This window comes from Austrofundulus limnaeus, unplaced genomic scaffold (assembly GCF_001266775.1).
Source record: "Austrofundulus limnaeus strain Quisiro unplaced genomic scaffold, Austrofundulus_limnaeus-1.0 Scaffold57, whole genome shotgun sequence".
Lineage (NCBI taxonomy): Eukaryota > Metazoa > Chordata > Actinopteri > Cyprinodontiformes > Rivulidae > Austrofundulus > Austrofundulus limnaeus.
The window spans coordinates 911309-925706 of NW_013952459.1; the positions used below are offsets into that span (position 1 = coordinate 911309).

Here is a 14398-nt window from a genome sequence, read left to right on the forward strand (position 1 = left end):
AAAAAACTCAATAAGCAGGGTTTGTACATTTTATTATCAGCTGAGCTGTGATGAAAAGAAAAATACCGTCAAATACCGTGAAACCWGTGAAAATGTTGAAAATACTGTGATATAAAATTTTGATCATATCGCCCAGCTCTACCTCATAGGCTACAATCGCAATCGTGATGAGGTAAGAAAGAAAGCAGACACATGAAACCCATGACGGTAGCGTCATACTAGCATGGCATGAGCGTCCAGCATGTGGCTGCATCCTGACACTGTCAGAGAGTCATGCCAGAGGTGACAGAGAGAGAGAGGTCAGGGTGACGCTCAGTGACACGAAGGATAGCAGGAAGCAAATGTTGTAAGATCTGTAGCACTCAGGCTGTGTGTTACAGTTTGGTTTCTATACAAAGTGAGACATAAATACAGCACTTGAAGCACTAAATGTCACTTTTATATAAGAAACTTCAAAAAAACTAAAATTTTATGTTTCAATTTTAAAGGGGATTTTTTTTGCCCTTATTGTGTACTTGGAGTCTCTAGGAGTGCAAAAAAGTTTAATTTAGTTCCGGTGCTGCTGTAGATATCTTTATGTTCTGTTTGGATCATATTTTTGAGTCCATTAAAGTTTCTTTATGCCCCGTTATGTTTTTTTGCACAATAACATCCAACCATTTGCTGTGGAACTGCTAAATAAGGTCATTCCAGTTATGCAAATCTGGGGTTTTATAGTTTTGTCGTCTTCGTTCTCCTCTGGCTCTGGGTCAGACTCTGGCTCCAACATGTGAAGCTGAATGGACAAGTCTTCCATTTTTTAAAACTTTTAATCAATTTGTAAATAAAACGTTTCTGCGCCGTCAGTCATATGGCTGAACGGGGACGAAGCGCCTCGTTTGCATTTAAAGAGACAGCACCAAAACGAGTTGCTCAGACGAACCTTAGAACAGGAGTGAAAGAGGGGCTTGTGGAGTTACAATAAGGAGGAATTCAGACCAAAGCATTGCAGTTCCACTTCATATAGACACGACTGAATGATTTAAATGTGAAAAAGAGATTTAAAAGCATGATATGGCTCCTTTAAGTAGTAGCTGCAACAGTTAAAACATCAGAAAGTTCTGAAAACTATGTCAGATAAGGCCGAGTGATTAAAAATGTTCCGTATAGTTCCATAACTGAATTAAAACCTCTACTCCTGTGATAACCTCCACAGTATAAGCTTCATAGTGGTGTTCTTGAACAGGCTGCAATCCCTGGCTCAGGTTCAAAGTGCAGCATATTGTTTGCACACAAAACACCAACAATCCTTTCTCATCGCTTTAAGTTCTGTTGCACAAATAAATCTCGCATGCATTAGCCAGACTGACTAGACATTTTAGGGTGGATTTATTCACGAAATAAAGCACTTAGCTGACATTTCTTTGCTGAGATATAAAGACAGCGAAAACATTGACACTCTGGACTACAAGTATGTTTTTTCGACATCCTGTCGCCTACTTTTGCACATGAAGGACACATTTGCAAGTCAAAAAGTAACTAGGCAACTTGTACTGCTGCTGCAATATGTCCTACAGCACTGGCTAATTCTTTTTTTTTTCACGACTAACACTCCTATACTGTATTATAAAACCATAAACATGTATTATACTTCTAAACCAAGAGACCCCACCTCCTGTTTTTGCAGGACACGTATGGAAGCTGCCATGTTGGGTTTTCAAGACTAAAGTTTGTGCAAGAACAGTGTTATGTAGCTTTTCTTTTGAACCTGAACTACTTACAGCTAAATGTGTTCGAAATATTTATATTTAACTTCCAGCAGCAAGGAAGAAAAACTTTGCAACCAGGAGTCAAAAAATAAATAAAAATAAATCGGAGGTACATTTTTTTTGTAAAGGCAAGCTGCGTATACAGTATTTGAATAAAAACTAAGCTCTCATGACTTTTATTGCCTCTTTTGGCTCCTCCTCTTCTTAATCTTCCCTTCTTATCAAACTCTTCACAGGCTGCTCTGAATGATACAAAAATATAACTCACTATCGGAGGTTTAAACCAAAAACTGCTGTTGAACATATTGTGCCTCCTCCACATCTCTGCCTTTTCTGCTTCCTAAACAACCCCCTTGTGGCAGAACATGCGATTCGAGTTAAAAATAGCTACCTAATAAGATAAACACTGGAGCTCTCTCCAAACCTTGAGCCAGAAGACTGCGTGTGCATTTGTGTCGGATGGTTTCCTACGTGCATTTAAAGACTGATTTGTTTTTGGTCAAGCTTAGTGAAAAAGTCTCGCTGGACTTTAAAGGAAAATATTAAAGAGAGGATTTAGGAGCACAGACAGGGCAGGGTGTGTGGCATTCTGGTCCTTTTAGTGAAAGCAAGAAGAAAAGTTGGTTTATGTTCTGGTTTTATTGATATTGATTCTCGCACACTTCTGAGATTCTTGTTGTCACACTAGTACTAACTTCAAATCTGTTATTTCTTCTTTCTTTATTGTCAAGATTTAAAAAAAAAAACTATCTTCCCTCCCACTCAGACAGTCAGATGCCAGGAGTCGAGGACAATGGGTTAAAATGTTCCAGCAGCTCAGATGCTTTGCAAGTCAAGCTCAAAAATAGATTCGTAGCAGTGGGACTACAATGAGCCGCGGCTGGGATCTGAATGTTTGTGTGCGTTCAAAGTGACCTGCTGGGACCGTTTAAAGTCCAACTGTCCCCACAGCGACGTTCAGAACGTTGAACACAGAGCTGTGGCACAACTTCCTACCATGGCCCGAAGCGCACACCAAAACATAAATTTTGTTCTAACGTGCTGCTTTTTAAATAAAGCTTGAATTTACACTGATCCGTTTTCTCAAATCTTAGAGAAAGTAGTGAATCTGTAGCAGGTAAGCCACGTCTCAGCCAGATGATTTTATTGGAGCTACTTAATGTTTCTTGTGCAGCTCTGTGATAAATCTTGTACCAGCAGGAATTGAATTTGAATTGCTCAGATTGAATCCGAATGTGCATAATTTGAAAATGAACGCATTGGTTTGAAAATGAATTTTACTCAATTGAAACTGAATTTAAAGTTTTGAATTTGATCTAATTTGCTTTGAAACTGTATTTTGGTTTATTAAAAATTCAGTTCGACTACTTTCACGTTCAGTTCCAAAATTCTGATTTTTGTGTCACACATCCTGGTCATTGAGAAAGCCAGGCTGAGTAATCAAACACAGATCCACAGATTTATGTTTCACTTTGTGAAGTTTCCCTTCTAACAGAGTTGATGCAATCCACCGTAACAAAAACAGACCTATGTGATGAAAATGTTACATTTACGTCACATTATGGATCAGTCAGCCGCAGCATCTGATCAATATGTGATCCATGATGTGATGTAAATGTAACATTTTCTACATATAGGTCAAATTAATCACTGCAATAAAATAACTGTCTGTTTTTGTCACTTTTACGGTGGATTGCATCAACTCTGTTACATTACAGAAGGGAAACTTCACCAAAGTGAAACATAAATCTGTGGATCTGTGTTTGATTACTCTGCCTGGCTTTCTCAAGGACCAGGATGTGTGACACAAAAATCTGAATTTTGGAACTGAACGTGAAAGTAGTCAAACTGAATTTTTAATAAACCAAAATACAGTTTCAAAGCAAATTAGATCAAATTCAAAACTTTAAATTCAGTTTCAATTTAGTAAAATTCATTTTCAAACCAATGCATTCAATTTCAAATTATGCACATTCAGATTCAACTCCTGCTGGCACAAGATTGATCCCATATGCTGTTCTCTAACAGTATGTTGGCCTTTTCTGAAATGACACTCTCTGCCCTGCACATGTACATGTGCAGCACAAAGGCGATGCTTCGCTTCTTGAGCAGCAGTGGAGCTCAGAGGAAAAGACTGCAGTGCTGACGAAGCAGCTGGATGGGCACATAAATATCAAGGAGGGCAGTTTTATCTGCGATGCACCAGCAGTCGAACTGCTGCACAACTCCCTAGAATATGATAACCTATTTAACTTGGAAAAAAAACTGTGTTTTGCTTTACCGTTATGTAGCAGATCTAATAACTTTTATTGTTACGGAACGAAATGTTTCTATTTTCTCTGTGAATGCACTCATTTCTGTAATGCCACTGAAATGCTATTGAATTTTATTAAAACAAAACAATTATTTTAACCACAAGGATGAACTGACTGGTTATTATCAAATTCATTTAAATAGGTCTGAATAATTATTTTTCATTGATAAAAAAACTTACACATTATATGAAATATATTCCACTTCTAATGTTATTAAATACCCCAAAGCAAAATATATTAATTTATTTTAATTTAAACAGTTTATTCAGTCATACTACATAATAAAACATAGTACATAATAAAAAAGGTAAATAGTAGGTATTATCATTGTACACTGAGGCCTTTGTGTTGTGTATTTTGTTGCAATACTTTGTGATTGATTTACTGTTGAATGACAACTCTGTTGTTGTTTTTTTGAGTGTATTTATAACTTGTGTGTGTATGCGTGCGTGCGTGCATGTGTGTGTAGTTTACGTGGCATTCAACGAGGTGCAGCAATTGCAAGTTTTGACAGTCCTAACTTCTGCTGTCACTTCCGCAAACCACTCGAACTTCCTGCTTACCTGGCTGCTCCCTCAGAGCCATCATTGACACGATATAGTGCGCCATGTCGAAGTAAGGAAACATGGACAAGTCTGCCAGTCCGTGAGACAGCCCGTCCATCATCCTGAGCAAATCCATTATTATTATTATTATTATTATCTCCACAGCAGGCAGCTTTGCTAGTTCATTCCGATGAGGAGACGAGGAAAAAGCCACCGGTCCAACGGCGGAGCATCAAAGCTTTCATCCACGGTCTGTGAAGTCCGACTCAAGCCGAAGGAGGCGGGGGACACGACAGCTGTGTTTGAGCCGAGCTACAGCTACTAACAGCTGGCTAGTTAACGTGGAGGATGACAGTTCGTCACTGGGCAACAACCCTGTGTTACTACGGGCTGGTCATCAGCCGTCACTGTCAACCGCCGCGTGCATTGGCGGAATTCCTGCTCCACTTCCGCCATGCTGAGGATGCAGTGGGCGGGGCCACAAACGAGAGGGAGGTGATGGGACAGCAAGTAGTCCCACTTTATTTGTTGGTGCTTTGGGCATTTTTCTGTGTTTAAATGTTTCTTCTTCCTTTTTTTTTATTAAACGTTTTGTGTGTGATTGTGTACTTTTATTTGTGTTAGACAGTATTTTCAACTGTGCAAGACACAAGTTGGACTTGGAAATGTAATAATGCAGTTTACAGCTAATAATGTCACATATTTTGCCACCATCCATCCATCCATGTATTTTTTTTACTATACTTAAAGAAAATTTTTGGATATATGTACTTTACTTGAGTAATTAWTTTTCARCCTACTTTTTACTCCTACTTCTTACATTTTCACAMAATTATCTGTACTTTCTACTCCTTATATTTAAAAAGGCAAGATTACTTTTATTTCATTTTTCCATTTTTTCATTCCAGCTTGTTATTGTAAAAAATAAATACTATCCATATAAATTTTGCCTCCTAGATAGAGTGAAGTTAATTGTGGTTGAATGAGAAGTATAAATACATAAAATTCTGATACCGTATTAGTTTGTACACAAACAAATGTCACACTCCAGCAGGACATAATTATTAAAATAAAAGGACTGTACTTAAGAAGTATTTGTATTTCATGAACTATATTTTTGCATTTGGCTGCAGCTTTCAAATAGATTTTTATTTTGCGTAAAAGGTTTGGGCAGCCTTGATATATGTATTTAAAATGAAACAGACTAGTGCATCCTAAATTACGAGATAGCCATTTCTGCATTTGTTTTGGAGGGAGGTCACCTCCTAATAAATGTTATCATGGAAAATCTAACTACTCATTTTAAATTAATGTATTTACTTTTAATACTTAAGTGCAAAAATATCAGATACTTTATGACTTTTACTCAAGTACTATTCCTAAAGAAGACTTTAACTTTTACCAAAGTATTTTTTTGTAAGATACTTGTACTTTTACTCAAGTATCACTTTGTGGTACTTTATGCAACACTGGTGGTGTCACTGGCAGGAACTGCAGAAACATCTTTCCCACTCTCTTCAGCTCCTCCTGGGGGGGTCCCAAGTCATTTCCAGGCCAGAAAAGACCCATTATCTCTCCAACAAGGTCACCTCCCAGAAGAACGTGCTCAGAAAAACTCAATGGAGACACCCAGGAGGCATCCTAATCAGATACCAGAACGACTCCTTTTGATGTGAAGGAGCAGCAGCTTGACTCCCAGATGTTGGTCACCTTATCTCCAAGGCAGATCTGGCCACCCTGGGTAGGAAGTCCATTTCAGCTGCTTGTATCATGTATTTGTGTATACAGTATCTAATGGCCACAAGTGATTGCTGGAGTGTAGACAGGCTCTTTTTACACCACAACAGCCTCCATCCTGCCATCACTTGTGAAGAAGACATCCAGATAGTTGAACTTGCTTGAGGCAAAGACAAATCCCAGACCTACTGTGAACCATTCCAGTGTATGCTGGAGGTTAAGGTTTTATGCAGAGACAAGACGTTGAGGATCTTGGTGGCCTGGTTCTTGGGCATGCTGATTGCTGGTCATGAGCGTGGAAGTGGGGGGAAAGTGGACCTCAGTACCCAGGGCCCAAGAAGGGAGAGGGGCCCATGATTTTATTTTTAATTACTTTTCCCAAATGAAATGGGCCCTTCAATTAATTGGTGTAGTAATTTATTTCAAATATATTGATAACATAAACTGAGAGAATGAACTTTATTTTACTGTCCACACCATATTGGACATGGGGGTTCCCCCTCTTAGAGGCGCAAACTGGTTCAGTCCGCCCGACAGCAACCAGCAAGTGGTAACCCAGACACAGCTGAGCTGAAAGAGCTGCGGGCAGACCCGGACTGACAGGACTGAGAGGTTTCCCGTGGTCTGCCTGCTCAACTGGTTAAACGTTTCGGTCACTCTACAACTTTTAAATAAACAATTTGGTGTGGTCAGTGCGCCTCGTCAGAGCTCTCAGGTAGGACAGAGTGTCTCAGGTAAGAGATGAGGTGATGGACAGGTGTGAAGGAAATATAAAATGTTATTTTGAGTACATTCTAGTCAGTGGTGAGCACTTAATAAAATGAATTACTGATCTAGAACCACTAGAACCTTCCATAAAAACAAGCATTGTTTTAAGCAATTAGTTTACCATATAAAAGTAGATTTTTGTTAAATTAAATATAAAGCTTAATATCTGTTCCCTCTGAATAAGGACAACTAATAGTGCTTTTATAAATACTATGAACTATCTAAAAAAGAAATATCCACATTAAAACATTTCTGGAGATGCTACTGGTAGATATTTCAGTTACATATTATTTAAAAACGGATTATAATTTTGTAATTGAGTATGTTTTGCAACGTGTATGTTTATGTTATAAATTATAAGAGTGATAAAACACAACACTGGTGAGAATTAAACGTTTTAGAAGAATTTGTACTGTCATCTAGTATCCAGTAGGTGGCCGTGTGTGACCATCTGTAAAATAATCCACTGTTATCCCCCAATAATCTCTGGATATTATAGAACAATATGCATCCATCACCAGCAGCTGTCAACAGGGGAGTAATTTCACATCACATGCTGCCTTATTAAAAACAATAAATCAGAACGAGAAGATTACTTGTGGGAAACTACTATTAAAATTAGTCTGTAATTGACAAGAAGCAGCTAGTGACCATATTTTGATCTTTTTTTATTGTTATTTTTTTGAGCCCAGTGAGTGAAGCAGTTACTACAAAAGGTACCTGATCCTCTAGTTTAAGTATGAGGTGAAAAGCCCCATTAAGGTGTAATTGTAATAATTAATATGAACAATTCATGTTTTAAAAAGAGAGCACCATCATTTCAGGCACAATCAGATATTTAAACCATATAGTCACAGTGGTTTAGGATTAAACTCTTGTTTATCTTTGACAGCAGAAGCCATCTACTTGGGTTTTTGGGGTGCATCTCAAAGAATCAAGAGTTGAGTCTGGGGTTTTCAGAATAACTCTTTAAATCTGTCTTCAGCTGTCGAGCCTGTCAGCCTCACTTGACTTAAAGTTTCCAGCACATTTGCTGCCTTCCTTGTGGACTTTAGGCAGAGGTGAGGCCAGATGAGATTGCCCCGGTTGTTCCAGTAGTTTCACACCGATGTATTTCTTGGAACAGGAACAGCTTTTCTTGCATTCGTCAAACAATTGAAGGTCAAGCAAATAAAATGCTCGTGGAATTTGTAGACAATAACTTTGTACTTGTGAAAAAATGTGTTGGCGGCAAAAATAAACCACAACGTTTTGGCTTGTGAATCTATTTTCTAGTCATTTTCTATTCACACGAAGGGGAAAAAAATGCAATAAAAAGCAAACTAACACAACCTCTCTGCTCATGTCTAGGAATCATACGAATGCTCTTTCACCCCTGAAAGTAATTGCACAGCAACAACTGAAACTTTGTGACATGATCCCAGATAGAAGTCAGGTCAATGAGGTCAAAACAAAAACTTGTTTACTTATAAACACCCGTATACCTTTACAGCAGATGTGTTGGTTCTGGTTCAACAGGTATCAAACAGAGATTAAATACAACAGAATGATTTAGTTTAATTTAAGAAAAGAGTCAAAGACAAGACAGTGGGCAGCAATAAGCCACAGAAGACTGAAAAAAATTGAGTAAAACTCAATCTCTGTTTTTTATAGTACACAAGATATTGTTCAAGTAACTCAAATAACCTCTATAGCAATCATAACAACTGTAGCTAGTTAAACTACATTTACTGAAAGAAAAAAAGGTCAATCGGAATGTTGAGTGCTAAAATATCCTGAAGAAGATAAAACTGTGCTTAAAAAAGGCAGAACACCAGCTAAAACCCAAAAGAAACAAAGAGCATAAGCCAAAAGTACAAAAACATGAAGCTATCAAAACAGCTAAAAGCTAAAAACATAACGAGGTTGGTCAAAAACTAAATGTAGTTACAGGCAAACTAAAAGCCAAAAGGAGCTAAAAACTAACATGAGCAATACACAAGTTAAAAGCAACAAAACCTGAGCTAAAGGCTAAAATCAATACAAAAACATAGCTAAAAGCTAAATGTAGCTACAAGCAAACAAAAAGCCAAAAGAAGCTAAAAGCCAACATAAACACAAAAACAGCAAAACATGAGCTAAAAACATAAAAGGGTTAGCTAAATGCTAAAAATTGCCTAAAGGTTAAAAATAGCTAAATAGTTGCTAAAAGCAAGAAGACAAAATAGAGCACTGAAATGGATTTTAAATAGAACAATATTTGTGAAGTATTTTAAAAAAATCTTAGTATAGTTCCATAGGGAAAATATTTGAAAAAAAAAAAAAAAAAGAAAATGAAAACCCTAATTTGAAAAGCATAACAGTTACAAAACCTAAAAGTCCTGGTACTGATCTCCTGAGCTAAATGTTTCAATATATGAATGTCTAAAATAGTACAATACGCACTAGTAGTGAGATTTCAAAAAAGCATAGGCCCACCAAAAAATTTCAAAAACAAAAACAAACAAAAAAAAAACATTAGTGTATACTGACTCAGCAGCCACACAATCAGTGCAGATCGAATAATGTCATTAACATATCAATGACTTTTTTTCTGACAATGTCCTTTAGAGATTTGCCGAAACAGGAAAATTGGCCATTTTAACCAGTGTCCCTGTGAGATGTTTACATCAACATCTATCTCAAAACTGGTGACTGAGGTCAGGACACATGACACCTTCACATGTAAGTCCCCAGCAACGCAGCTTAAAACAGAAACTTGCTCCAAAACGCTCTGAAATAACCAGCGGCATTTTGTGGTCAAGTGACTGCAACATAAAACCAGTCACACAGAGAAACACCTGTTTAAAGAACACGACCCGAGTAACAACAATACAAGGCTACCTGGTTGGTTGTTTCATTTTAGATGTACTATCACATAAACCCATAAACAGTTATTGTTTGGTTCATATTTAGAAAATATCGTTAATAAATAAGATAGCAACAACATCACAGCAACAAACCCAAAACTTTATCTCTGAAGATGCCTTGTGATGCTTTATCCATTTTTCTGTAAAAAGATAAACTGGTGTGACTTCACTCATATGCTTAAGTCTCGTGGTGGAACTTCCTCAGTCGATAGAAAGGACGAAACATGGTTTGTCACGCAGAGACTCGCTTGCTTTTATTCTTTAAATGGTGTTTTTATAAAAACAGAAGTTCTGCCTTCACAATGACTATAGAGGTCAAAAGAGGTTCCAGCTCCTCCTCTCACTCAGACTCACAGAAAGTCACTGCGGTTAGTTCAAACCAGCAGACTGAAGGACTATTGATCTGGTTTTTATCGATTCATATTTAGAAAAGTCTACAATGAGCAAGTACTAATTAGGAGACATAAATCATATGAGCATGATATTTGGTCCTTTCATGGAAATTAAAAAAAATTTCATATTAGAAAACAAACCTTTTTTTTTCTTGTATTTAACACCTAATAAAAATATATTTCTGCTGAATGGATGTGCTGTCAAACTACATTCACAAACTGTATTTCTTTAAATGGCAAGTTTTGTATTCATCTCAGCTATTTTGTAACCTTACTATTGCACGATTGTGATGCAGCTTTCTGTTTAAACAAAATATTTCTCAAACAGGAAAGTGTGCAAACAAAAAGTCTGATTACATATGAAGTAGATGCAATAAAAAAAAACTTTATATTTTGACTGAAACCATAAATAAAATGTCTGAGTAAGTCTGCAAAACTATTTTGCTATCATGTTTAGAAATCAATGTAAAGCTTGGGGAAAAAAACTATATAGGACACTTCTCGTCAACTAATTAACTTGACAGGTGCCCCTCCCCCTTTTGACTGCTGATGAACGGAAGAGAGACAAGGCAAGTATAGAAAATAAATGGTTTAATCTGAAGCACAAAGTCCTGAGAGGACAGCAATTTTTACTTTAAAAATGAGTTAAACTAACAAAAGTCACTAAAATGTTGTTTTATTACTGAATGTTAGAAAATAACCTTTATAAAAAGTATTGAATTGAGCTGAAAAGGGGGGTGGAGTCAGAGTCACGTGACAGTAGGAGGAGTCTAGCTTGGGACAACAATTTTACTGCCAAATCACGATGCGCATGATAATTCTGTTTAGTGAAAAACTGTTGGACTGAATTCAAATGTTGGCCTTAAATGTTTTTTTTTTTTCTTTTTTTGGCCCACGTCAGGTTTTTTTTTTGTTTTGTTTTGTTTTTCAAAGCGATGGTACCTTTCCTGTTTGTGTTGTAAACATGTTCTAAAAATAACTTTAAGGCAGATGTACTCAGGGGAACTCCTTAGATCCAAAACTTGAAGAGACAGATGGACCATAGAACAGTCTGATGTCTTTTCTGTCTCAGAGTCAAAAAAAAAAAAATTCATAGCAGCCAGAATTGCCATGACATGAATAACTGAAAATAACACTCTTCCCATTTCCCACTTTACCCATTCTTTTCTTAAAGCCCATTTTTTTTGCAAGTCACCCATAAAGCAATCAAGCTATCCAATTAACCGTATAATCTTACATATGAAGCCAGCAGTGCAACAGCTGGTTAGAGAAGTGGTTCTCAAACTTGCGGTCAGAACATCAAAATAGGGTCCTGAAAAGATTCAGACATTTAAAAAAGACTAACTACAGGCTTTTGCCTTTGTAGAAAGAGTCAGTTTAGTGTACGTAAAATGGATAAAAATAGCATAATGATAATTGTTACTATGTTCTTGTTTGTTTGACCTGATTTGACCTGATACCAAAGTTTGTCAACCAAAAATAATTGGAGGCCTGGGTCTTTGGTACTGTTATTTTGTGGGTGAAAAGCTGAAATAATTAGGGAACCTCTGGGTTAAAATATAGCATACAACTCACTGCCCCAGTTTCACGCATACTCACCAACTCATCTCTGTGACTACCCCCAGCATCTCTGGAGCACTTTGGTCATTTCACGCATGACACAGATGTGAGAACATAACTCAGGTTCAAAGTGTCGTCTGCAAGGGGCTGAGGCTTCTTTAGCTTTTTTTCCCTCATGAATGCAGCTCCTCGCTTCATTAACGCCAGTACTGTCCTCCAGAGGTCATTTTAAAAGTGCTTATACAAAGGTGGCAGACCGTTTTAGTTACTTGCCTCTTTGCTGTAAAGTGCTTGAAATGACTCAAACAACTTGGAAGTGTGACGAATGGGAGAAGACGGCCGGCAGAGGATTGCACACAGAGGAGGTCAGTCTCTGAGTCAGCTTGTCGTTTCCTTCCTCAGGGAGCTAAACGAATGTGGGCCATCGGCTGCCTTCGGGTATGGCTGGGAAAACTTCTCACCCCCAAGACGTTTCCACAGAGCTCTCATCGTCCAACCGCACACACACAATTTATACACAAAAATGCACCCAAATTTATGTACTGTATCTCTAAGTGTGTGCGTGCTGGGGCGTGTGCGTTTGTGTCATTCTGACCACACAACTATGCAGGGAGTCATGTGGCTTGCGTCATTCTGTGGTAAATTAGAAGTCAAGCTCCAAACACATTATTTTAGTCTCTGATTACACGAGTACCAAATGATGGCTTAGTCTAAGCAACACCGAGTCTGCCTTAATGTGCCCTCTGTGATTGCACAGCGGAGGTCTTGATGATAATTATTATTTGAAGACATTGGCACAGACTGATCAGTTAATAAATGCTTAAGTTTAAGCTCATTATTTTCTTAAACTTTGCAAGCAATGCTTATGTATTTGGCAAGGCGAGTCCAGCTTTTACGTTTAATGTATATTTATGTTAACGTATTGTGACTTAGGGGAAAAACTGTTTTCAGAGGTAAAATAATTCACTTCTAAAAGTGAAACTTTCTGAAGATTTAATCTTTACTTCCTTCTCTTTTATGGATACAGTTGGCAGTTTGTTTGTTTTTTTTGCATGCAAGCAGGAACTGAAAAAGATGAAAATACTTTTGTGTGTCACAAAAAAAATCTTCAAGTTGTTCTATTTTAAAGTATAACACAACACAAACAAAACGAGACCCCAACAGCATGCATTGTGTACAGTACAGGTAGAAGAGCAGCTTCTAAATTAAAAATCCAAACCAAACCATCGTAAAAAACAAACATAAAAAAAAACTTCTTGTATATATTTTTTTCTTCTCTGGTATAATTCACCATATAATTTCAGGAGAACCAAAACTGGGTGTTGCCCTTTTTCTGGTGAAACCGCGCCACGTCGTTGGATGAAGAGGTGGGTGATGAAATACCCTGACAGAAACTATGACTATTTTTGTCAGTCAGGGGTAGTTAGGGTGGGGGGTGGGGGGCGGAAATCCTGTTGATTTATACCATCCAGTCTGTGCTTGTGTCTGTCTGTGTCTGTCTGTGTGACTCTGAGAGACCAGACCTCTCACTAACAAAACCAAAACCTGACGTAAAATATTTAGTATAATACGATGTAATATTACCTAAAAACAGCTTCACTAATCCAATGATTTGTCTTTAATAAAGGCATTCAATTCAGGAATAGTAATAATAGACAAAAATTCCGCAGTTTTGTCCTACGGAAATGTGCAACAAACATCAAACTCACCTTTGCTAAGTCTCTCCAGGTGGTAATCATGACACAAACATCAAACAATCATTTTGTTTTCCTAAATCATTACCAAGTGCTTCGACGCCCAAACCTAAACAAGTAGCATTAAATCCCAAAATCTAACCAATTACACTGAAAATGCAACCAAAACCTAATCAAATAGCCATGGACAATTAAAATAACAACATATTCTACATTTTACTAAATACAGATTTTGTGTAGGGATGCACCTATATGAAAATTTCAGCTGATATCGATATCCGATATAATTATTGTTGTTAAGGCTGATAACTAGCCTGGCCCTTGCCTTAGTTCCACTCAATTCTAGTATCCCTTCACTGCTCCGTCTTAGTGGCAGATTTTTAGCCGGGCCAATCAGAGAACAGAACATTGATTTTCTGCGCAGTGTCTCTTGTAGTTTATTTTACCTGGGTCAATCAGAGAACAGAAAGAAGAGGTTTGAACTACGTCGATGTTCTGCGCAGTGTCTGCTAGTTATTTTAGCATACGGCAGTGGAGGAAGTGAATGAAGCCAGTCTGTGTTGATAAGGCTTCCAAATTAAAATAAATTTGTCTGAAGCAGCAGCTCTCACTTACAGTCATCTTGTTTGGCTCGGTACTTTTTCTCCTCTCATTAGGGTTGTTTACAGCACACGCGATTTCTGGTTAGCTTCTTAGCTTAGCCTCCTTCCCAGTGACTCACACACACACACACACACACACACACACACAC

At 37.6% G+C, this 14398-nt stretch overlaps 1 protein-coding gene and 1 long non-coding RNA gene across 2 annotated transcripts in view; one reads left to right on the forward strand and one right to left on the reverse strand.

Annotated features, from left to right (window-relative positions):
* Window positions 1–5429, reverse strand: part of tmem38b (transmembrane protein 38B) — a 13169-nt gene extending 7740 nt beyond the window's left edge. The window contains exon 1 of the mRNA XM_014009362.1: window positions 4627–5429. Coding sequence (XP_013864816.1) covers window positions 4627–4744 — 118 coding nt within the window. The 5' untranslated portion in view covers window positions 4745–5429. The remainder of the gene's footprint in view (window positions 1–4626) is intronic.
* A 6369-nt stretch (window positions 5430–11798) lies between these two features.
* Window positions 11799–14398, forward strand: part of LOC106518205 (uncharacterized) — an 8080-nt gene continuing 5480 nt past the window's right edge. Inside the window, exons 1-2 of the long non-coding RNA XR_001310286.1 lie at window positions 11799–12318; window positions 13258–13320. This is a non-coding gene — a long non-coding RNA (uncharacterized LOC106518205). The remainder of the gene's footprint in view (window positions 12319–13257; window positions 13321–14398) is intronic.